This window comes from Salvelinus alpinus, chromosome 5, assembly GCF_045679555.1.
Source record: "Salvelinus alpinus chromosome 5, SLU_Salpinus.1, whole genome shotgun sequence".
Taxonomy (NCBI): domain Eukaryota; kingdom Metazoa; phylum Chordata; class Actinopteri; order Salmoniformes; family Salmonidae; genus Salvelinus; species Salvelinus alpinus.
The window spans coordinates 67,391,139-67,415,194 of NC_092090.1; the positions used below are offsets into that span (position 1 = coordinate 67,391,139).

Genomic DNA, 24,056 nt, shown 5'->3' on the forward strand with positions numbered 1-24,056 from the left:
ATTGGTTGTGTACACCTGCAAATCTGTGTACGCAACCAATCAACTTTGATTTTATTAGCAGGTGCAGCGTTACTAGCTCCAACAGTGCAGTAGAATGTCTAGCAAATACAACACAAACACACAAACAATACAACAATAAAAACAAGAAGTCAAGAAATGTATTGTATTGGTCTGTACTGTGCCATCATCCTACCTTGTCTTGTTGATGGCCACCAGTTTCTCGATGGCCTGGGCCTGGATGAGGGAGCGTGCGTTCTCGGAGCTGTCCGTCACAATCTCGTGGATGGTGTTGAGGATGGCCACCACTGTATCTTCCTCCAGGTTCTTGGCTGGCCGCTGCTGACCACTGGGCAGGTTACTTACCAGGTCCCTCATGGCATAGCTCCCTACAGGGCAGGGGTCAAAAGGCAGGGTGCAGAGGGCATTGTACAAAATGTTCGATATCAAGCAATTAAAATTTGGACTAATCCACAATCATTCTTATCTACAATAAGTACATTACACATTCCTATTCAGCAAAAGACATACACAGGTTCAACAATCATATTCTTATCCTCATTAACAGCTATCCAATCTCAACGTATTCCGAAGTGTTTTATCCCAACCTTGTTCTGTTTGCCCTACAGAGAGGCCTTGTGTTGACCATGTGTGGTCAGGTTATGTGGTCAGTGATCGTACCGATCAGGTCTTTGTTGCGGCGGTCGATGGAGAGGTTACGCAGGGCGATGGCCACGGCTCGGACCACCTTGTCAGCATCAGAACGCAGCAGCTCCACCAGGATGGGAAGACCCTTCTCCTTCCTCACAGTGGCTCGTATGTAGTTGGACCACTGGGGACAGAGAGGGAACAGATTGGGTATAGGATTGCCTCCAATATGAATCTTCTCTTTGTGTCAGACAGGGTTCAAGTGACCTTTCTATTAAAAAAAAAAATCTGTGTATTTATTTATTTGTCTGTAATATATATATACACACACACAATTTTACTGCTCTAGGGATGAAATTATTGTTTGGATGAACTTATTTAGTATATATTTTTTTACTCTTTATGCGATACGCAATGCAGAGAACGCCAGAAAAATAATTATCATTTAATTACTACAGTGAATTATTGTAATGTTGGTTTATGTGTCAATTAATCCCATATGGGATAGGTTGCCAATTGACGATTTGACACGAACATAAAATGTCATTCATTCATTCATGCTGGCTATGGATAACCAGTCTATGTAGAGAATAATATCAGCCAATACAGACACACACACACACACACACACACACACACCAACACACGTGCGCCCGCTTGCACGCCCGCCCCCCCCCACAGACTCTATTATTGTACAGTAGCACAGCCAACAGTTGATTTCTGGATTTGACCGTTTTTGGTTGTTGTCTCTGATTAAACACACATTTTCCTCTCTCTTTTCCTATAACACAACACATTAAGTTTGACATGAAAGAGCTCCCCTTTGCTGAACACCGTTACCCCCCGGAGATGTAATTAAACTGGCGCAACACCAGACCACTGGGTGGCAGTAGTAAACCTAAAAAACAGACAGCACCTAGTCAAACAGCTAGGGAGCAGCAGGGAGAAAGGGATGAAAATAGGATTTAAAACAAAAGAAAAGCTTTGAGATATCCTCATAGGGAGCGGGGACAAGTAATGTCCATCTCCTCGATGCCAGAGGTTTGACGTGTTAGCAGCTGCCCTAGAGCGTGGACAGGCGATCAGCCTCCTCAGCTCAAACTGAATTAAAAACCATGGAGGGAGGGATGGAATCTTTCTCTATATATACTACAACAACAAAACAAAACAAAAAAATCACCAGTGCAGAACAGTGATGGAAAACAGAGCAAAAAGGAAAACGGGGACAGTTTATACAGGGTGTACATGTACTGTAGCCTACACATGTTATACACACGGTACAGGTTATGGGTAAGTGTTTTGTTTTAAATGAACAAAGAGATACAAGTTGGACTGTGTTCAAATCAATCTAACATCTCGTCTGTTGTGTTGTGTTGTGTTTCTCCAACTGGAGCCTAGTGATGCATGCCGTGGCAACGGATATGTTTACAGCGTGACACATAATGTGTTAAACTGAATCACGATGGCGCTAGCATGCCAGTGTTCTCTAGGCCTAACATAGCCACTGTATTGACTATGAACATTCCATTCCTGAAGGGAAGAGCATGAATAGCCTCCGTACTTTAAACTAGTGATGGTAAAATAAGGCCCCTGAGCTGGACGAGAGACCACACTCTTATTACTCACTACAGTAACCAAACGGAGAGTGTTTGGTAATGACACTGCAGAGCTCCATTCGGGATAACTGGTCCTTCCTATTGAGGTTCAGAGACCTTAATCGCCTTAATTACAATGTGTGTGTGTTGTATGTGTGAGACTCACGGTCCACTGTCCGGCACTGAGGTTCTGCAGGGCCCCTGCTGCAGCCTCCAGAGTGTTGTAGTTCTGGCTCTCAGTGAGCAGAGACAGGTACAGCCTCACTACCTCTGGCTGGTACAGCAGCTCAAAACCTGCAGGGACAGAGAGAGAAAGAGAGAGAGAGAGACATGGAAGTTAGACACAGAGAGACACACAGGGTACAGTAGACACACAGGGAGGCAGAGAAGCAACAGAGACTGATTATTAAACAACTGAAATAAACAGAGACATGTAATGTAGCTTAGCAACAGAGACAGGCAATCAGAGTCTGTGAAAACTGCTCAGATAATACTGAGATCTCTAATATAAGTCTCTCCTCACACGAGTCTGGCAGGCAAGACTATTAGGTGTCTGTCAAATTATGGAATTATTATTACTATTCTCTCGCTCACTCTAGTAAATCGCATTAACAGCAACGCGATAAGACATGACAAACAAGGGTGCCAAGTCTACCCAAGCTATTGTTACCACTGGGTAGACAACTGACATACATTTGCTAACAATTAAAAAATGGCATTGTCATTATTCCATAACTACAATGGAACAACAAGTGTAATTACATACTGATACTACTCGTACTACTACACAGTATTACTAATACTACTGGTAGTTAGTCTGGTGTAAGTGTAACAGTATAACTTTAGTACGTCCCCTCGCCCCGACACGGGCGCGAACCAGGGACCCTCTGCACACATCAACAACTGACACCCACGAAGCGTCGTTACCCATCGCTCCACAAAAGCCGCGGCCCTTGCAGAGCAAGGGGCAACACTACATCTAGGTTTCAGAGCAAGTGACGTAACTGATTGAAACGCTACTAGCGCGTACCCGCTAACTAGCTAGCCATTTCACATCCGTTACACTCACCCCCCTTTCAACCTCCTCCTTTTCCGCAGCAACCAGTGATCCGGGTCAACAGCATCAATGTAACAGTATTACTTTAAACCGTCCCCTCGCCCCGACACGGGCGCGAACCAGGGACCTTCTGCACACATCAACGGTCGCCCACGAAGCATCGTTACCCATCACTCCACAAAGGCCGCGGCCCTTGCAGAGCAAGGGGCAACACTACATCTAGGTTTCAGAGCAAGTGACGTAACTGATTGAAACGCTACTAGCGCGTACCCGCTAACTAACTAGCCATTTCACATCCGTTACATAAGTGTGACCAACTCTTAATAGGTACAGTAGCTCAGTCACAGATAACAGTCATCAGCCACTCACAGAATCAGTGCTTTTCTATAATAATAGAGACATCGGCTTAATTGCCACTTTGTAGCTCTCAAAGTACAAATCTCTGCTGTGATCGATGACCTCAGTCACAAAACTCTGCCCTGATTTTATTGAGTGGAGGGCGTGAGTAGGGCTGTGGCGGTCACCAAATTTCGTCAGCCTGTGATTGTCAAGCAAATAACTGTCGGTCTCAAGGTAATTGACCGTCAATTAACATAAACACATTTAGTGTCTCCTGCCTTCCCACACATAACCTACAAGCCATTTTAAAAAGTCAAAAAAATCCATGTAATATAGCCTACACCTTCACAATAAATCCATGAATTATTTTTGACATGCTTGGTCCTGATGTGTCTATGCCAAATGGCTGTGGGCTTCACTAGTTCATTTAGTAGACAAGACTTGCTTAGAATTCCGTGGGATTATTTTAAAGTATGAAGAATAAAATTGAACAAAGCTGAATAAAATATAAATATTTTCTCCAAACGATTTGAGGGAGTGCGCACATGCGGCTATTCTGTGTTAAGTGGTTAAAGAGTTAATTTAGCGTTGTGCCCTTTTCCGTGAGTGTGCTGCGCAATCCGAAGCGTCTCTCACTCACATGGCTCTCCGTCACGTAATCAGGTCTTTCTCACAGGCTACAAGTGAAGACAGACATCAGGGACTAAACTGTGCACACCCTTATCCAATTCCGAGGTGCATATTGAAGATATTGGAAGAACTGTCCATATTTACTTTGTCAGACAACAAGATGAGTAGGCCTAAACAGCAAAAGCATTAGCCTATGTCAATCTACTATCCCCCATAGTACAAAAGTTGACCGATTGGTCAGCTTGTCCTTTTGTGTGAGAAATAAATATTCCAAACATAGTCTGGGACAGTTGTGGGATACGATAGATCCCAAATGAATACAACCACTAGCATAAAAAAAAAACTTTTTATGCAGCATGGCTGACGCAACAGATCAGAACGTTTAGCTTAATGTTGATAAACTGTAAGGCTATTTCTTCACATTAGAAGCGTTGCAATGTGCACATGATAGTTGGCTAATAAGCGCAAATGTTCCAAAAGGGCAATCAATTCGCGGGAAAACACCATTCTCAAAAGTGACCACAAATGCAATTATGCATGTAATGCTTTTATTATAAAAGGCGCATTTTTATGGTGAAAATTATCTCCCCCAAACTTGATACTCACACGCTGCTTATGTATGCCAGTTAGGCTCTACACCCCTTGTAAAGAAGATTAATGTGCTTCATTTTAAGAAGTTATTTGGACACTTTAGTTGTGATACCAACCTTATTAAAACATATGGACTAGGCTACATGAGGTGTGCGACTATGATTCGAACAAGTCGCAAAAAGACCGTGTGTCTTATGCTGGGCATCATTCACAAGTGATAATATATAATTCACAAGTGACAGGCTAATATTGTCACCCATCAGACTACTCTTGGTAATACGGTCACCGCAACAGCCCTAGGCGTGAGTTCCCCCTTAGGTTGTGACATTTCAAACAGACCTCAGTAATGGCAGCTGATAGCAAGGTAAAGCGGAGTATGTTGACATGGCCGGATCACTATGACTACAGATTATAGTTTAGGACTGTGTTTACACAGTTTAGGATCAGGACAGTTTAGGATCACTTAAACTATAAAAAGGGGAGAGCAAATGTCATTGTTTGTAATGATGTGAATATTGCCACTCATAACCTGGTACTTCTCTCATTTAGACTAATTTGCACACAAATAAATAATCTGTTGCCACAGACAAAGATTCAGTCAATCTTACAAGACATTGATTTTTACAACAAATCATCACTCACACCAGGACCATAAATACATTAGGATTGTGAATCATGAGGTAAGTAGATATTGATTTCACATATACAACAAAATCGAGTATCTGAGAGCAACGTTTCTCTGTCTATTTAACACAGTCAGTAAATGGATAGCTTGGCTGTGATGGTGTAATTACATTATCAGCTATCAGATGTCTCAGGCTGGTCAGAAAGAGGCAGAGTGTATATCGAACCCCTCTCTCCTTTTCCACTACCAAGGTCACCACAGGCTGTTTGACATCCCAGGGGAGGATCACTTCTCACACTGTAATACATCCACACAAACAGCCAGTCGCTACGGAAGACAGCTTAGCTTGGCTCTATGGACTCAAAACCAAGTACTTCAACCTTATCAAAATACATTTGTATTCACATTCTCACAACCTGACAGTCAAGGCCTTCTGCACTTTAACGTCTGGTGGTTCGGAAAAGACTGCCTTTCCTTCAGTGTTTTCTGAATAATAATGTCCGTCAGAACGCACACATTTTAGTAGCTTGTTGGTAGTTGAACTAAATTCAAATGTTTTCAGCAGTTTTTTTTGCCATGTAGTAACGTAGCTAACTACAGGAACTTGTTTTTGCAATAACAAAAAGGAAAATATGGGTAAAGTACGCAATCATTTCCTTTATCGGCATCAGACCTGCATAATTTTCACTAGAAACCTAGTTTTTGTTTTTAATAGGCAAGTTTTCAAATTCTCTTAAGATAAGACCCCAAAGAGAACTGTTCTATCAATTTGTAGTCTGACATTTCAGATTTACACAAATTAATTTGGATGTAGTTAACTAAAGTTACTTTGAAGAAGTAGTTAAGTAACCTATATTTCTGTTAAGGTTGGCTTTAGTGTAATTCTTCCAATGTGATGTAATTTGCAGCTTGGTAAACTATATTTTCAGAATATCTTCCCTAACACACACACAATTATTCACTTGCATTCACAGAGCTTAAAATGAAAGAAAATAACCATCAATCTATTCCATGTTATTTGAAGCAGTCCTTTCGAGAGGTATATTTTAAACCCATGAATTATGTGGGCAAGAACATATGAACACTTTATGATTGATACATGGTGGTTGGTGAGGCACTCCATACATTCTTTGGTAGAAATGAGAAGGCCGAAAGCCTAAGTAATAAACTGAACAAAAATAAAACGCAACAACTTCAAAGATTTTACTGAGTTACAATTCATATAAGGAAATCAGTCAATTAAAATAAGTGATCCTCTTGAATGAATGTGGTCCTAATCTATGGATTTCACATGACTGGGAATACAGATATGGACGTGGATCAGAAAGCCAATCAGTATCTGGTGTGACCACCATTTGCCTCATGCAGCGCGACACATCTCCTTCGCTTAGAGTTTATCAGACTATTGATTGTGGCCTGTGGAATGTTGTCCCACTCTTCTTGAATGAATGTGTGAAGTTGCTGGATATTGGCGGGAACTGGAAAATTCTGTCGTACACGTCGTTCCAGAGCATCCCAAACATGCTCAATGGGTGACATGTCTGGTGAGTATGCAGGCCATGGAAGAACCGGGACATTTTCAGCTTCCAGGAATTTTGTACAGATCCTTGCGTCATGGGGCCGTTCAGTATCATGCTGAGACGTGATGGCAGTGGATGAATGGCACGACAATGGGCCTCAGGATCTCGTCACGGTATCGCTGTGCATTCAAATCGCACATCAATAAAATGTAATTGTGTTCGTTGTCCATAGCTTATGCCTGTCCATACCATAACCCTACCTCCACCATGGGGCACTCTGTTCACAAAGTTGACATCAGCAAACCGTTCACGCACACAAAATACACATGGGTTTTCCATCTGCCCAGTACAGTTGAAACCGGGATTTAACCGTGAAGTGGCCATCGTAGGTGAGCATTTGCCTACTGAAAATGGTTACAACGCCATACTCCAGTCAGGTCAAGATCATGGTGAGGACGACAAGCACGCAGATGAGCTTCCCCGAGAAGGTTTCTGACAGTTTGTGCAGAAATTCTTCAGTTGTTCAAAGCCACAGTTTCATCAGCTGTCCGGGTGGCTGGTCTCAGACAATCCCGCAGGTGAAGAAGCCAGATGTGGAGGTCTTGGGCTGGCGTGGTTACACGTGGTCTGCGGTTGTGATGCCGGTTGGACGTACTGCCAAATTCTCTAAAACGTCATTGTAGGCGGCTTACGGTAGAAATTCTCTGGTGGACATTCCTGCAGTCAGAATGCCAATTGCACACTCCCTCAAAACTTCAGACATCTGTGGCATAGTATTATGTGACAAAAACTGCACATTTTAGAGTGGTCTGTTATTGTCCCCAGCACAAGGTGCACCTGTGTAATGGTCATGCTGTTTAATCAGCTTCTTGATATGCCACACCTGTCAGGTAGATGGATTATCTTTGTAAATGAGAAATGCTCATTAATAGGAATGTAAACACATTTGTGCACCAAATTTGAGAGTTATTAGCTTTCGGTACGTATGAGAAACGTCTGGGATCTTTTATTGCAGAAACAGAGGCAGTTTGCCCTCTTAAGGTCCTTACTACTGAAAAGTGTCTGTTCCAGGTGCGTAGGAGTCAAAATCTTTTATTTCAGCTCACGAAACATGGGACCAACACTTTACATGTTGCGTTTAGATTTTTGTTCAGTGTAGAAAGTGGTGAAAGCCTTATAATTAATACAAGTACTGCTTGTTTCAATGGATGACGCCAAGAAGAATGCTTGGATATCTGGAAGGGCCTTTTACCATGACCTTAATGAGGAAAAGAAGAAAGATAAAGTCTAGAGTCAGACAACTTACTCCAAAAGCCATGGAGAGGAGACGTGAGGGAGCAGAGCTGTCTATTTCTGCTACATTCTACATACTGGGCATGAGCAGACCTGTCTTCAGGAAATGTACAAACCTTGAATAACAATTTTCAAGTCTAAATCTGGGGTTCACACCCATAATTTTGAAGGAAGAGGAAATTGGGGATGTGGGACTGGCTGGCTTTGGTCCATTCATCCTGGGGTTGCCAGATCCAGAAAGTCCATAGAGCGGTTTCCTTTCAGAGCTCCTGTCCTCATCCCTCCAGAATATCCCTCCACAACCATGTAAACCAATTGTGGTGCGTGGAGAGAGGGTTGCCAGTCGTAACCAAAGAAAGATGCTTGTTTGTGTTGAGGATTCAGGTTTCTAAGGAGCTCTGTGAGTCTGAGAGGCCACAGTATGTGAGTGATCAAAGAGAGGCCAGCTAAAGTGTGACTGACAACAAATGAGCTGCTTTCGTCTGAGGCTTAAACAGCAGAACGCAGCTCGACAGCAGAGTCAGTAAAACAGTAGAACAGAAACAGACAGAACAGCAATACGTTTCTCCATACGACTTCGCTTTTGTCAGACATTGTCAGTGCAGACTCTGCAAATTCAAGGCCATTTAAAAATCAGACTCACTGGCTTCACAGCAGGCAGATTATTTTCGCACCAAGTCTCAGCCCTGTTCAAACCTCCCAGTGCCAAGTTCACTTTAAATCCAAGACAGTGTTTTAATAACCAAGAATCTGTAAATAAACAATCCTACATTTCCCCGTTCCCCGCTCTCTTGTAATTCCAGGCAGACAGTTATGAAATTGCCATTTCGGAGCCAAGGGCTCAGATAACGTGGCCAAGTACTGTTCCCTCAGACAGATGAGAAAGGAGACACATTCATAGGGCATTTAAACTCATTCCTAGAGCTCTCTCTGGGATCTACACATGTCCAGCCAATGAAGATGTGCTCCAGAGCTCGGTGTCCATGTCCACAGTTGACATAGAAATTAACCTTACAGAGTTTTACTATGGTTTGCAGTCAAATTTCAGTGGACATGCATAGCGGTTGGGATTAGCCACAGATTACCCATATCATTTGTTTTTCTGGTTTGCAGTGCACCTTCATAGTTCACCTTCATGTCAGACTAGTTAGTAGGCTATAGAGCAGAGGTCGGCAACAGGTGGGTGGGGGACTGTAAAATCACCAGGAATTCTGCAAAAAATGTCCCAAGAGACACATGTGATCATATCTCAATGTAATTGAAAGTATGAAATAAAAGCTATTTTCAAATCATCTATTTTTTAGGGCTTAGTTGTGGTAAATTTGCAGTGTTATAATTATGTTCCGGCCGCCCCTGTCCATTCACTCTGACTGGAGTTGCCTACCCCTGCTGTAGGGTGACACTGTACTAGTATAGCACAGCCATGCCATGTACAGTGTATTACCTGCATTATTTACCACTTCCTCGTCATGAGTTAGCGCCTACCTGCTAGCCAGACAGGTTGTAAGCTGGGAATTCTAATTCATGGTGAATAAATCAGCTGTTGCTTTGACATCCGTCCCCCTATCGCTGGTTCTTAGAGCCACAAACCCATATTGCACTCTCCCTCTCAAGGCCTTGCCATGTACCGCACATCTTATAATTCTACAATTAATCTAAAGAAAATGTTGACGAACATGAATGCACACACACCCCTCCCATCAATCCCCACCCTACACACAAACATTACCCTCCCCTCTGGGTGCAAGGCTAGCATGTACAGTATATTCCTTGTACATTCCATGCCTATATGTTTTCTCCAGTAGACGTCGGTCAGATGAGTGGTGTGTTGCTGTGGCCTCCCCTTTCCCAAGCAGTCAAACGCTAAGAGAGAGCGGGACATCAAACCAGCGAGCTGAGGGACACACGGGGAGGCCCGAGATCACTTCTAAGTTAGCTGATAGGGCGGCGACAAACTCAAATGCTGGTGGCTCAATTAGGGGCTAACAGAGTAGAGAGGAGAGGAATAGTGTGCTGCACTCCGGGTGAGAGTGAAAGTAGGTTACAACAAAGTAAAGTCGAGGTGAGTCAGTGATGCAAGTGCTCATCAATTGACTATTAGAATAATAGGGTTCAAGTGGGTTCACTCTTGGCTGCAATTAAAAGTGCAGGTGGCTTGACAAGCCGCAACATCATTACAGATTAACTGACAGAAACAAGCTGAAACACACACACATAAAGCCCTCTATCAAAATGCGTTGTTCATCAAACAAAACTAAAAATGGGGAGCATATTGTAACCTCAATCTGAGACGAGCCTCATACCTAAGCCTCCCACTTCTTCCGCCCACACGCTTATATTCATAGGACGCCCAGTTAAAACCCCATCACATCACGTGAGGAGCATCTGCAGGCCGACAGAAAACACACTTCAATCAATAACAGCTCTAACACGCCGCAAAGTGGATCCATTATGACAGCAGGTCAGTGTTTTCCAGTGAAGTTAGGCAATGGGGTAGAAGGAGCAGAGGGTTACATTCTCTCCCTATGAAACACTAACTAAATAAATAAAACTGTTGGAACAGGGTACATCAGAGGTCATGGGATCCGCATAACAGCCCTGTAACACGTGCACGTTTAACCCCGTGAGAACCACCCCCCCCCCCCCGGCTCTGAATGTTTGCTTCTTGTTTTCATATCCCCATCCGTGTCATAGCTAACGTTAACGAATGCTTTCACAGGGGAAGCCACGGAGAGAGCAGCTAACACATCACATCATTACAGCTGCTTTTAAAAAAGACAATAGCCGCAGTGTGTTAACCCTGGGTGCACTGCAAAGCCCGGCAGAAAATATCAGGAAGCTTAATTGAAAAACAACTAAATAGAATGCTTGGAAAATAGGAGATTTTCCTGTTTTCAATTCAGTTCAAACGAATCGATGGCCTCAACGCTAATGAAGATGAGGTTCGAATGAAGCTCTGTTCACCCTCTCTTTCCAGCTCGTTTTCCATTTCTCTCACCCTCTTCATCTATCTTCTTCCCTCTTCATCTCTCCCCTGGCACCAATTCAAACCAGCACAGCCACTTTCAAACCAGCTAAGACCACTTTCAACCACAGCCATCTCACTAGAGGCAAAGAGCAAAAGTCAAGCCTTTTAAATAACGCTTACCCCATCTCTCTCTCTCTCTCTCTGTATTGGCGTCTCTGTGGGTATTGGCGTTGCTAAACCATAAAGGGCACAACACATTCAAATACACAGTTGGTGGCATTTAGTTGGAAGGTGACAACGGGGGACAGAGAGTAACTGGCGGTCAGCCCATCTCATTGACAGCTAGCTACAATATTAATCAAAGATACCCCCAGATAGCAGCAGGACAGAGAAGAGAGATCGGTAGCTGGGTAAATAGTCGGCATTCCACCACACCACTGGCTGCTGGCATGGTATATCAATGGGAAGACACTGTCAAAAGGCTGACGGATACTTGAGAGTTAGGTTCAGAGCGTATCCTGGATCACAACTACGGTGCTGCCATTTTAGGAGACACCAGACATCCTTCCTCCTGTTGAAAGGGGATCGTGATGTCCTGCTGTGGCACCCCAGAGTGAGACGTCTCCTAGGTCTCCCAGAGCTACCGCGAGGCGAGAGAGACACCAGTCTCCCATGGATGCCTCGATGCCGGCCACCTCAACGGGTCACATTGTGTGCTTGTCACAAGTCAAACGTTTCCTTTTGTGAATCCAAAAGGACAGGTTTCCTTTTCACCGTCCTCCAGCAGAACAGAAACCAACCCCTCGGCGGTCCTTCATCGGCTCCTAAACAACACGTTCCAAAGGGTGGCTAACCAGAGGCTGTGCTTCCAGCATCAAGACAACCTTTCTGGATCAACAGTTGGAATGCAATGTGCTCTGGCGTTGTTTCCAATGTTCCGAAATGTAATCGCTCCTAATAGCTTCTGGGCCGTGGGTTAAAAGGGATGTCTGTTTATATGATACCTTTGTCACGCAAGACAATAATATCCCTCAGCTGTGACCCTGACCGACCTATTGTCAATGTCTCTGTCCAGGAGGAACTCCAACTGACCACACGTCATAGGGATGGACTAATCCGTTTCTCTGAGCCTGCCTTCAGCCCAGTCACACAGTGGCCAGTTAGTTTCCAGTCCCGACATCCTGTCTAGGGCTCAGACAGACACTGACCATTAGTCGGATTACGTGTGACTTCAGGGAAGGTTTAGGAACAGAGCAGCTAGCCTCTCCGCATGTGGCCGGGCCTGGCCGGACAGACACATTTAGATGCATATCTGGACTGCAGGGGACTGGATGTTATTATGGAGGCCGCAGATAAGGCTCAGATCCCAAGGCCCATGTGGTCGGAGGCTCAGGACTAATTTTCTCTCTGTCAGGGCCGCACAACACAGACCCGACCACACTGGTTGGTCGGCTCTCTGATGGTCAGGCTGCTCTGATGTCTGTGTGTGGATCTACCGTAGCGCTTTAGTGTCAGACTGTATATCACAGAGGAGTTCAAATCCTGGAGATCGGGTTGGGGGAGTGGGAGGGATCGTGGGACTGGGAGGACGGGGGGGGAGCTGAGCTGCTCACAAAATGGAGTCGCGGACAGAAAACGTGAGGGTGAGAGATGGATAAGAATATGGAGGATTAAGAGAGGTAGGGAGAGGAGAGATGTGGAGGAGAGGGTGAAAAGGAGGAGGATGAGAAAGCGAAAGAGGGATGGGAGGCGTGTAGGAAAGGCAGGGGGAGTAAGAGTCGTGTGGTGGACGGCAGAGGGTAGAGAGAGGAGTAGAGTATCGCCTGGAACCGAAATAGCATAGGGCTGAGGTTGCCACGGCAACCCCATCCTCACGACTAACAAATCTGTTCACTCGACGGCACGGCAAAGAGGATCACACTGACAACAACATTAAAGATATTATCTTCTTATTTTCCCTCTTAGTCCATTTATTTGGTGAACACTTAGAGACTGACAAGCTAAAATGAAAATGAAAGAGGGTCCTTTCAAAGTACTCGAATAACACCGATCATCTTCCCTCAGTAAGTGACACACTTCAGACAGAAACGGCATTGCAGGGTTAGAATTAGTCTCCAGTATCTTGTGTTATTTTTAATAACAGCCCGTCTGTCTCCCAGGCAGTGTTATGTTTCTGAGAGAACAGGGTTAGTGTACTGTTCTGCAGCCTCACCTTGAGGGCTGGATGGCACTGTTTGTCAAGGCTCATCACGTACGCAGACAAATGTTAAACTCCAGCAGCACAGCGAAAACCAAGAGAAAGACAGAACTGAGATAAAGCACTTGATATTACCTTGTCTGTGTTGCTTCACAAAGCCTGGAAGGCAAAGCCGTAAGTAAAGTTGTCATGAGGCAGCTACGCACGAACACAAACTTACAAGACAGCTGGTCAGCAATGAAAACCTTTGGTTGAACAGGATGAGAGAATTGGCATTCTGAACACGTGGCGACTGCATCCGACAAGGATTTGAGAGCGAAACGGGACATTTGTTTTTACATTAGGAATTGAGAGCGAGAGGGGAAAAAAATATAAATTGCAACTGGTCGACCGCAACGTGAGCGAACGCGAGACAGGACACCCGTCTGCCTAATGGTATCATAAAACAGATGAGCGCTAGAAGCATCTCTCCACACCCGCAATAACATCTGCTAAATATGTGTATGTGACCAATAACATTCGATTTGACTTAGAAGGCTAAGCTGACATATCATGTTTGGAGGAGAAACAATCTTGAGAAGGAGCGAAATAGCTAAGCGGGTGAGTTAAACGATCTGAACTGTGGGGAGACTTTTGAAATGAGCGACCAGTTAATCCAGCATGCTTCTGGCTTGATCAGTGCCTGGGCATTGATGAGAGGCCGAGGGGGCTGGGGACAAATGTTGACGCGCGGCGCTAGGGTCTAGGACTGGGGATTGGAAAATAAGGCTGACACGGGGTCTGTAGCTAGGACAAGGACAGATGCAGGCTTGGGGATGAGACTGGGGCTGGTCGAGATAGGCTGGGGATCAGGTGTGCGATGAGGGCAGTGATTGTGTTTGACGGTGGAGGAATTTCGCCCGCCTGTGTCTGTGTCAGGCTCCATCTCTCACTCTGGGCTTGTGTCCCGCATGGCATTATACAGTACCATCAACTATGGCATACACCATACGCTGTGGCATGATTAATACTTGTCTGGGAAACAAGGGGATCACGGTTTTTCTCTACACACATATGAGAACATAACAGGCACACACACAAACAACCACACAGACACACACAATTCCCTACCAGACCCTTATGAGGGTCTATAACACTGCTTACGCCTACGCCATTTTCACAGGCAATTTTCTGTGGAGTGGCGTGATGAACAACACACCCTCTAATGGACACATAATACCACCTTCACGGTCAAGGGCACAACACCTTGTCCTCCGCACCACAGGGATGAGTGTGTGTGTGTGTGAGAGAGTAAAAGGAAAAGAGAAACAGTCAAGGGGAGATGGGGATGGAGGTTGACTGCATCTCAGACCCTGACAGTCTAAACATAGTCTAAGTCAGAGAGTACTTCGTCGGCCAGAAGGGCAACGGGCCCAGACACCCAGGAGTTTAGTTGGCTGGAAGTTCAAACATGACTTGACCCTGTCAGCATAAACCCAGGGAGTGTAGAAAATGCTGCATGGCCTCAGGACACTTCCCTCTGTTGAGGACAGCGATCCTTGGGGTGCTTTAAAACTCCCGTTTACAACATGGCCCAACTTTTTTAGGACTACCAATTCACGTCCAACGCTACGTCGACTAAAACATCACACAGTCACTTCCTAGAGGGTGTTTTGTTGTGCAAACCACCATAGCGGCTTCGGCAGCGATGTCGTGTCTCTGCCATTGCGCTGGTTTTAATTAGATTCTTGCAGAAATAGGAAACAGAAACATCCCATTCTGGCTCAAACAGGGCCAAACAAAGGCTCCCATTGGAGGGTTAAATCTCATTCTTCCCTCCTGCTGCTAATTCTCCTCTGTAATTACCGCTCCAGCCGTTCTTGTTTAGAGGGTAGCACGCTAAATCATCCAGAGAATCGTGATGATATTGAGGGCTACTGTGGATTGGATTCCCCCTTTCACACTCTCCCTAGCTAGATTCTGCAGAGCCGGAAAACATTGTTTAGAAAGAGACAAGGCAGCTATGGTGGAAAATAAGAAACATTTCATGACGGATCTCGCAGGGAGAAGGGAAGTGGTCATGAGGATTGTAGACCACAGGAAGACTAGTGCAATCAGAGCTGGCGCTCTGCCATCGTGTCGCACACACGCACACACTAACTATAGCTGCTACTACTACTACTACTACTACACACAGCAGGTTTATTTTTACAGAGCCAAAGCATCCAGCTAATGATGCATAACAGCCTTTCAACATGGGACCTCCCAGGGCTTTGGGTTATCAGAAGCCTCAGTGCATTCCCAATGACCCACGGGGTGGTCTGTCTTCAACAACAAGGCTTTCTCCCTTTCCTTTGGTTTCATTCTTTCCTTTTATGCTCATTATTTCAGGTGATCATCAACTGTTTGAATGAAATGGTTTGCGGGGGAATTCACAAGAGAAAATTGCAGCCGAGAGCTGAGGCGTTGACAAGTCAAAATGATGACTTCTGGTTCGTTGTGGGCCCATTCCGTGGTGTTTCTGTTTCAGAGGCAGACTAGTTGAGACACGGAGTCCAGCAGAGTGTGATTGTGATTGGCATGCGACGATTGACAGGCTGGCAGCGCCATGGTTCATTATGACCGGGCATCACAATGGGTGGCATCAAACAGCTGGATTCAGAGAAAACAAATTTATAATCTCATCCCCTCATAGTTGGGGAGCCACCAGTCATGGTACTGTTCGAGGGGATGGTAAATTACTTCAAAGCTGGCTTTTAACCCCCCACCACACACACACGCAAACACGGGCGCAAACACAAACACGGGCGCAAACAGACGCACAAACACTTGGCATTAAGCGCTGATTGTTTCAGAGTTCAGAGGACTTTTTGTGGGTGGTTGGTGAGTGGCGATAGCGGTCAGTAAAATCCATTGGATTATTATGTCCACGGAGAATTCTATAGCCCGTTTTGTGGCTCAATATGGTGACTGGGATAGTGACTCAACGATAAAGCAGTCTCATCATACCTTATTCCCTTTCAGAATAGAGACTTGCTAATGTTCCCCTTTCTGTGTGCACAGACACTCACATGCCAGACCGATCTAATGACAGTGAATAAGGGACACCCTCCAGTGTCTCCTACCAGCTTCACAGAGTCAGACTCATGTTTTATCTGACGGGTGCTGTGAGTGTGAGGTAGGTGTGCGCATTGGCGCACGTGACGGGGCAGGAGGTGTTTGGCACTGGCACCAACCGCGCAAAGTCTCACCATCCTGCTAAATCTAACAGCAGGAGGAGAGGAAGAGGCGGAAGGGGTGAGGAACAGCTGAGGAATATTTGTGTCTTGAGGAGATAAGGAGTCACCCTGTCAGTTGGAGGCAGGCAGGCAGGCAGGCAGGATTGTGTGTGTGTGAGAGAGAGAGAGCGAGTGTGTGTGTTTGTGTGCGCTTGCGTGCATATAGCAGTCCCGAGAGTTATCGTTTCGCTATCTCGGTGTTACATTCCTCAGTAGTGAAGCTCTTCTGAAGATGGAGACATGGTTTCTCTGGGTGGGGGATTGCGGCTGCAGTCTCAACATAACTGTATGAATAATTTACTGAGTTTCTACTTTCACTCGGGGCGGGCCTGTCGATCTGCCCTAACTTTCCCTCCGGTTTTGAATACTCTGACTCACATCTCAAGTTATTACACAAGAGATTACTGAATAGTTCTGGGAGTTAAATAAGGGGAAATGGAAGGCATTTACTTTCTGTTAGGGATTAGGGAGGTAAGGAAAGTGTGTGTAAAAAAAAAAAAAAAAGAAGATTAAAAAAAGATTCAATCCACAGGGACTAAGAGCATTCCAATTCCTTCAGAACCTTCCGTCAGACTCCGGGTTCCGGTTGCTAATGTGATAAATGTAAAGCAGTGACAATCTTCAAGGGAGACATTTAGTTCCCCTCCGCGGTCTACAAAGCACCTCAGAGGTACACGCCTTGCCTCCATACTGACAGTCACCATTCAATACACAACAATTAGTTAACTCAAGTGGGATTCTAAACACATCCGTGAGTCAGAGAGCATAGGGAAAAAATATATATTTCCTGTAGGTTGTAAAAGACTGTTCAAATTAAGTTACATGATATGGCAATGGCCTATGGTTTTGTCACCTTGTATGACCAGATGGAATTCCAGTTCAAACATGACTTGACCCTTTCAGCATAAACTCAGGGAATGTACTTGGTTTCCACTAGATAGCACAGCCACAAAGTCAAATTTGGCTATTTAGTAAAAATGCATGAAATAATAATTTTCGGTTAGGCGTAAGGTTAAAAGTGTGGTTAAGGTTACGCAGCAGTAACACACCACAGTGAGGCTCTAGTTGCTGTTGACGTTTTAAAACCCTCTTCAAATTAAACGCTAGGCTCGTAAACTAAGCCGTTAAAGCATTATGGAGTCGTAGCGTTGTTACTGAATTGTTACCTCAATTCTTCAACTTGTTTGTTCGGCGAAGGGAAAACATAAATCTCCAAAATTGGCAAACTTTCGAAAGCACAGTGGAGAGGAAAGGTGCAAGAAAAGAGAAAGGAAAATGAAACACAGAGACATTCTGAGACTGAGTCCCGAGGGGACTCATGAACCTATGCCCCGGCTGCCTCTCGATTGCTCCCTCCTACGGCCACTACTAAGTACGGTACACTAACACAGCTTAACGCAGTTCTAATCAATCCTACTTGTTGTAAATACTGTAAGAAAAGCTGAACAAGGCATTCATCCTAGTCATTAAAGAAACATTCAAGCATCATGAAAGAGTGCTGGCTCAGGGAAAACACAACAGAGGTGGAAGGATACATACAGTCCCTGGGATGGCAACTAAGGACATCAGAACACAGGTCGCCTGCGTTGTGAACTTAGCAAAATTGCACTTTGGCTATTTTACAGCAGAAGCATAGCATCTCTATACAGCTGTACTATACACAGTATGTGACTTAGCTTGATTGTTGTGCTCAGCTCTCCTCATGCAGGTTCCTAGAGTAAACGGAGTAGGGAGTGCTCAGCTCTCCTCATGCAGGTTCCTAGAGTAAACGGAGTAGGGAGTGCTGCTCAGCTCTCCTCATGCAGGTTCCTAGAGTAAACGGAGTAGGGAGTGCTGCTCAGCTCTCCTCGTGCAGGTTCCTAGAGTAAACGGAGTAGGGAGTGCTGCTCAGCTCTCCTCGTGCAGGTTCCTAGAGTAAACGGAGTAGGGAGTGCTGCTCAGCTCTCCTCATGCAGGTTCCTAGAGTAAACGGAGTAGGGAGTGCTCAGCTCTCCACATGCAGGTTCCTAGAGTAAACGGAGTAGGGAGTGCTGCTCAGCTCTCCTCATGCAGGTTCCTAGAGTAAACGGAGTAGGGAGTGCTCAGCTCTCCACATGCAGGTTCCTAGAGTAAACGGAGTAGGGAGTGCTGCTCAGCTCTCCTCATGCAGGTTCCTAGAGTAAACGGAGTAGTGAGTGCTCAGCTCTCCTCATGCAGGTTCCTAGAGTAAACGGAGTAGTGAGTGGGGAAGGCCCGAGAGGAAGAGATCAAAAACAATGTGCTGCGGAAAAAATACAAAACAAAAATGATTAATCTGTGCCTTCTCTCCTCCCAGGACTCTCCCCCTCTTTCGGTTTCTCCCATTTCAAAACTGCATCTTTCCACTTTGATGCCCCCCTCTCTATCCACACCTCCGGTACTGAAGAAACAAAACAAAAAACTGTTTTGAAGTGATTTCCCTCTGCTCTCTGCGAGGGTACCTACACACACTCCGTGCCAAACACGTCTGTATATGACCTTTCCTCAAAGCAAAAGGTTTACGTGTGGTGCGGTTTCAATAAACGTTGGGCTGAGACACACACACACTTCGTACATGACCTTTCCTCAAAGCAAAAGGTTTACGCGTGGTGCGGTTTCAATTAACGTTGGGGTGTGTCCCATCAACTCGGTCGCTCTCTCTCTCTCCCTAATGAAACGCTTTCTTTCAGAGTTCTTAATTACTTTTGTTCCAGCGCCTCTGTTCAACTCTATGAATAATGCAATAACAGGAACTTAGGAAGTCCTTTAATAATCTCTGTACTATCAACAGGTCTGTTTATAGTGCAATCAGGCAGAGAGAATTAGCTACACACAGAATCAACAACCTCATGGTGAATTAAAAATGGCGTTCCTAAAATGATAGCGACTTCATGTCCGTAACATATCGTTTCAGTTGGGATTCCTTCCTCCGCGCTCTGATTGGGTGCAGACCAGTCACTACTAGTGTGTGTGATTGCGTGTCTGTGTATGCGTTTTTTTTAATGCACTGCTGGAGACCCTAAATCTCATGTGGTTTTTACCGTAATCATAGACTGCAGCCTGTTGGTAAGTGATGCGGAGGGTCTGTGACCTCTATTGGACAACAGATCAGGGCTGAACTACACATGTAATCTCCCACAAATCTCTCCCTCTGCCAGTGCATTTGAGGAGAATAGCTCCCAAATTCTCTACAAACAGGGACATTAACATAGACAAACTGTAGCTAGACGTACAACCACACAGTATACAGGATTAGCATAGATAAACAGCGCAGGTAAATGTAATATCCTATGTGAACAAATCATGGGTAGACTAAAAGTAGGATTGCAGCTGTATACTACAAAATGATTAATCCAGTTGAGCAATAATCCATGTTTAACATACTCACCATAGGTACGTATAAACTTTACCACACCACATTTACATCATGTATATGTACAGGTAAACATTTGCAAACATTTGCTCTCAAACACAAATCGTTTTAACCAGTGCTTAATTTGAGCCAGCACCTCTTCGTTTTGGACTGTTTCGTTTCCGGAACCTATTTGACCGGAACCAGAACCTTAACGTGTATGTATTTTTTTCAAACACTGTTTGCAATGTACAAATTCAAATAATGGCAATCCGAGTTAATTCGAGTTGCTGCCTCATTAATTATCCAGCCTCCTAAAAACGTAATGTGGAAACGTAGATTTTGAGCCCGCGACCTGATGTTCTAAAGAATGAGTTAGTGTTGGGCCGGCTCGTGCTTACAGTTTGATCAACATTATAGCCTATGTTAGAGACCATGAAGGGCCGTTGCGGTGGTGAGAGAGAAGCGCCCCTGTATCCGTCTCAGAACTAGAATGAGATTCACATTCTATGATCCATCTCACTCCCTCTGCTAGACATGAACCTGCCACATAGGACCAATAGCTTCTTAAAACAAATAGCCTAGCTGTGGATCGTGTTAACGTAGCCCAATCACAAGGCATATAGCCCGGGAACACGCTGCAAATCTATCAATTAACAGCATGAAGCCAGAACAAGCCTTTTGTAATATTTAAAATACTATCGGGGTTGAAAAACACAGGTTGAAAAGCAAATAGTTCCTGCTTAAAAGATAACACTAATCTGACTGTAGGCTACGAACATCGTTTTACAAAGTAAAACAAGAGATGGGCTTTTGGCATGAGAGTAAATCGTCCATCGCCGGCGAGTGAACTACGCATCATTGGGTGAGTCAGCCAAAGTGGAAAGCTTTTCTAGGACTATAATTTTCTCCTCATACTGTGGTGTGAACAAAAATATAAGTGCAACAATTTAAAATATTTTACTGAGTTACAGTTCATATAAGGAAATCAGTCAATTGAAATAAATAAATTAGGCCCAAATCTACAGATTTCACATGACTGGGAATACGGATATGCATCTGTTAGTAACAGATACCTTTAAAAAAAGGTAGGGGCGTGGATCAGAAAACCAGTCAGTATCTGGTGTGACCACCATTTGCCTCATGCAGCGCGACACATCTCCTTCGCATAGAGTTGATCAGGCTGTTGATTGTGGCCTGTGGAATGTTGTCTCACTCCTCTTCAATGAATGTGCGAAGTTGCTGGATATTGGCGGGAACTGGAATACGCTGTCGTACACGTCGTTCCAGAGCATCCCAAACATGCTCAATGGGTGACATGTCTGGTGAGTATGAAAGGCCATGGAAGAACTGGGACATTTTCACCTTCCAGGAATTGTGTATAGATCCTTGCGTCATGGGGCTGTGAATAGTCATGCTGAAACATGAGGTGATGGCGGCGGATGAATGGCACAACAATGGACCTATGGATCTTTTCCCAGTATCTGTGCATTCAAATTGGCATCAATAAAAAGCAATTGTGTTCATTGTCCGTAGCTTATGACTGTCCATACCATAACCCCACCACCACTGTGGGGTACTCTGTTTACAAAGTTGACATCAGCAAACTGCTCGCCAACACGACACTGTACACATGGTCTGCGTTTGTTAGGTCGCTTGGACATACAGCCAAATTCTCTAAAACAACGTTGGAGGCGATTCAATTCTCTGGCAACAGCTCTGGTGGACATTCCTGCAGTCAGCATGCCAATTGCACACTCCCTCAAAACTTCAGACATCTGTGGCATAGTATTATGTGACAAAAACTGCACATTTTAGAGTGGTCTGTTATTGTCCCCAGCACAAGATGCACCTGAGTAATGGTCATGCTGTTTAATCAGCTTCTTGATATGCCACACCTGTCAGGTAGATGGATTATCTTGGCAAATGAGAAATGCTCACTAATAGGAATGTAAACACATTTGTGCACAACATTTGAGAGATATTAGCTTCCGGTACGTATGAGAAACTTCTGGGATCTTTTATTGCAGAAACAGAGGCAGTTTGCCCTCTTAAGGTCCTTACTACTGAAAAGTGTCTGTTCCAGGTGCGTAGGAGTCAAAATCTTTTATTTCAGCTCATGAAACATGGGACCAACCCTTTACATGTTGCGTTTAGATTTTTGTTCAGTGTACAATTTGTCTCCACACACCTAGACTATTGATGGATTCAAGACAGTGCTTTTTATTGATCTCAGAATCTCAGAAGTCAAAACGCAAGACAAGAGGATTACTTTTAATTGTGTGCCATTGAAACCTTACCACATTGCAGCTAGCCAAACACTGTTTCTAGTGCAGCCAGTGTTGCGTAGCGCTTCCAGCATGTGGAACATGCTAATTACCCTCCTCCCAGCTCATCTGCTTTACTTTACTTTAGAGCGATAAAAAGGAGGCAGAATCGGCTTACCACCTTAAAGCACCGCAATTAATTGTAATCTAGTTTAATGGGAGACCCACTTTGACTAGCTAATGTGGCTAATTGCAGCCATACAGGAAATGCTATTGACTTTGAGCGGATGCCATTAGACCTTGATGAAGGCGCTGATGTGTGAATATCGCATAGCCCACAACACACACATAAATATACAGTATCTCTCTCAGCTGCTATATGCAGACAAACACACCCCTAACTATATGCCGGCAGACGCACGCACACACCACAAAAGGAGGCACGCGATAAAAGAGATGCGCGCACACACACAGAGGCAAAGCACAAAGAGATTTGTTGTGGCACCCTGCATGCCAATGTTGGACTGCAGCAACCAATTGGGATGTTTATTCTTCAGAAAGACGAGAAAAGGGTGCAGGTGGAAATGTTTCGGCTCATTCGATCAATAGCAGGAACAGTACAACGATAAACCTATATATATTCTATCAAAACGGTAGCAGTACAGCAAACCGCCTCATAGTGGCATAACATTCCTCAAGTGTATTAGAAATAAGCAGTGCAAGTAGGGTCTCTTATGTTACAAGTAAATCATTGAGATAAGACATTGGAACATGTGCTGACTCTTAAAGTAGGCCTATAGGAGTAAAGTACTAGCTCAGCTATGGGGAGAGGAGTACTGCAACAATCCCTTGTGTGTTGGTCCTCTCAGGTTCTGTATCGGTAACTGTAGAGGGGGTTGGAGAGGCTGGAGAAGACTCACGGCTGACAGAAATGCTTTACCGCACAGGCCCAGGGTGACTCGCTTGCTTCCACTACCCACCATCAAATCCAATTCCAACCTGCTGCTGGGTAATAGCTGTCTGCCTGCCTGAACCAGCCATTCCCACCCGTCAACAGTGTTCCAACATTGCTGAAACAGGAGGGGACTGTCCGGCCTTGTATCTAGTTGGAACTTACTATAATACTGTTGCATTCCTTTATAAGCAAAATAACATTTCTCAAGGCACCTTGGATTATAGGTTCCCTTGTGGTGCGTGTGGTTCAGATAAAGGACGACTGGATGTCATTCAGTTCTATAGTGACACTGTTGGGGTTGCAGAACTTGATTCACTGCTGCTATTCATCTCCCATGTAAAGGAACTGATTCCAAATCAGATCAGCTCAAATGTTTGGGAGCCCTTCACAAAAGGCCTGATGCCTGTGATTAATGCTCGTGCACACACTTGCAAATATTTGGGATATTATCCTTTTCAGTGGGCGGGAACAGGAGTGACCGGTCGAAGCTGTAATAAGGGAACCTCTGACAGAACAAGCCTACCTTTTGTGGGTTCAGTGCGTTTGGGGAGATCCAGCGTGTCGTAGCTTTTGGCATTCTCTCCGTTTTTCCTGCCTGTATAGAGATTGGAGAGAGAACAGATGTACATGTCAAACAGACAACCAGACCAGTGGCGTAGTGGTAAACTCCCATCGCCGGTCACGGGGGGAAAAATAACGCTCACTATACTTTCAAAGCATTTTTCTGCAAAGGTGGGTCAACTGTTGCCTCCACAAAAAAAGTGGGTA

At 44.7% G+C, this 24,056-nt stretch overlaps 1 protein-coding gene across 7 annotated transcripts in view; it reads right to left on the bottom strand.

The window, feature by feature from the left end:
* The window catches only part of LOC139576570 (splicing regulator ARVCF-like), a 233,329-nt gene that overhangs the window by 12,032 nt on the left and 197,241 nt on the right, over positions 1–24,056 (bottom strand). For all 7 annotated transcript variants that reach the window (XM_071402800.1, XM_071402806.1, XM_071402801.1 and 4 more), the window contains 4 exons: positions 23,812–23,883; positions 2,407–2,534; positions 679–829; positions 194–386 (listed from right to left, as the gene is read on the bottom strand). In XM_071402800.1, the coding sequence (XP_071258901.1) occupies positions 194–386; positions 679–829; positions 2,407–2,534; positions 23,812–23,883 (544 nt within the window). The remainder of the gene's footprint in view (positions 1–193; positions 387–678; positions 830–2,406; positions 2,535–23,811; positions 23,884–24,056) is intronic.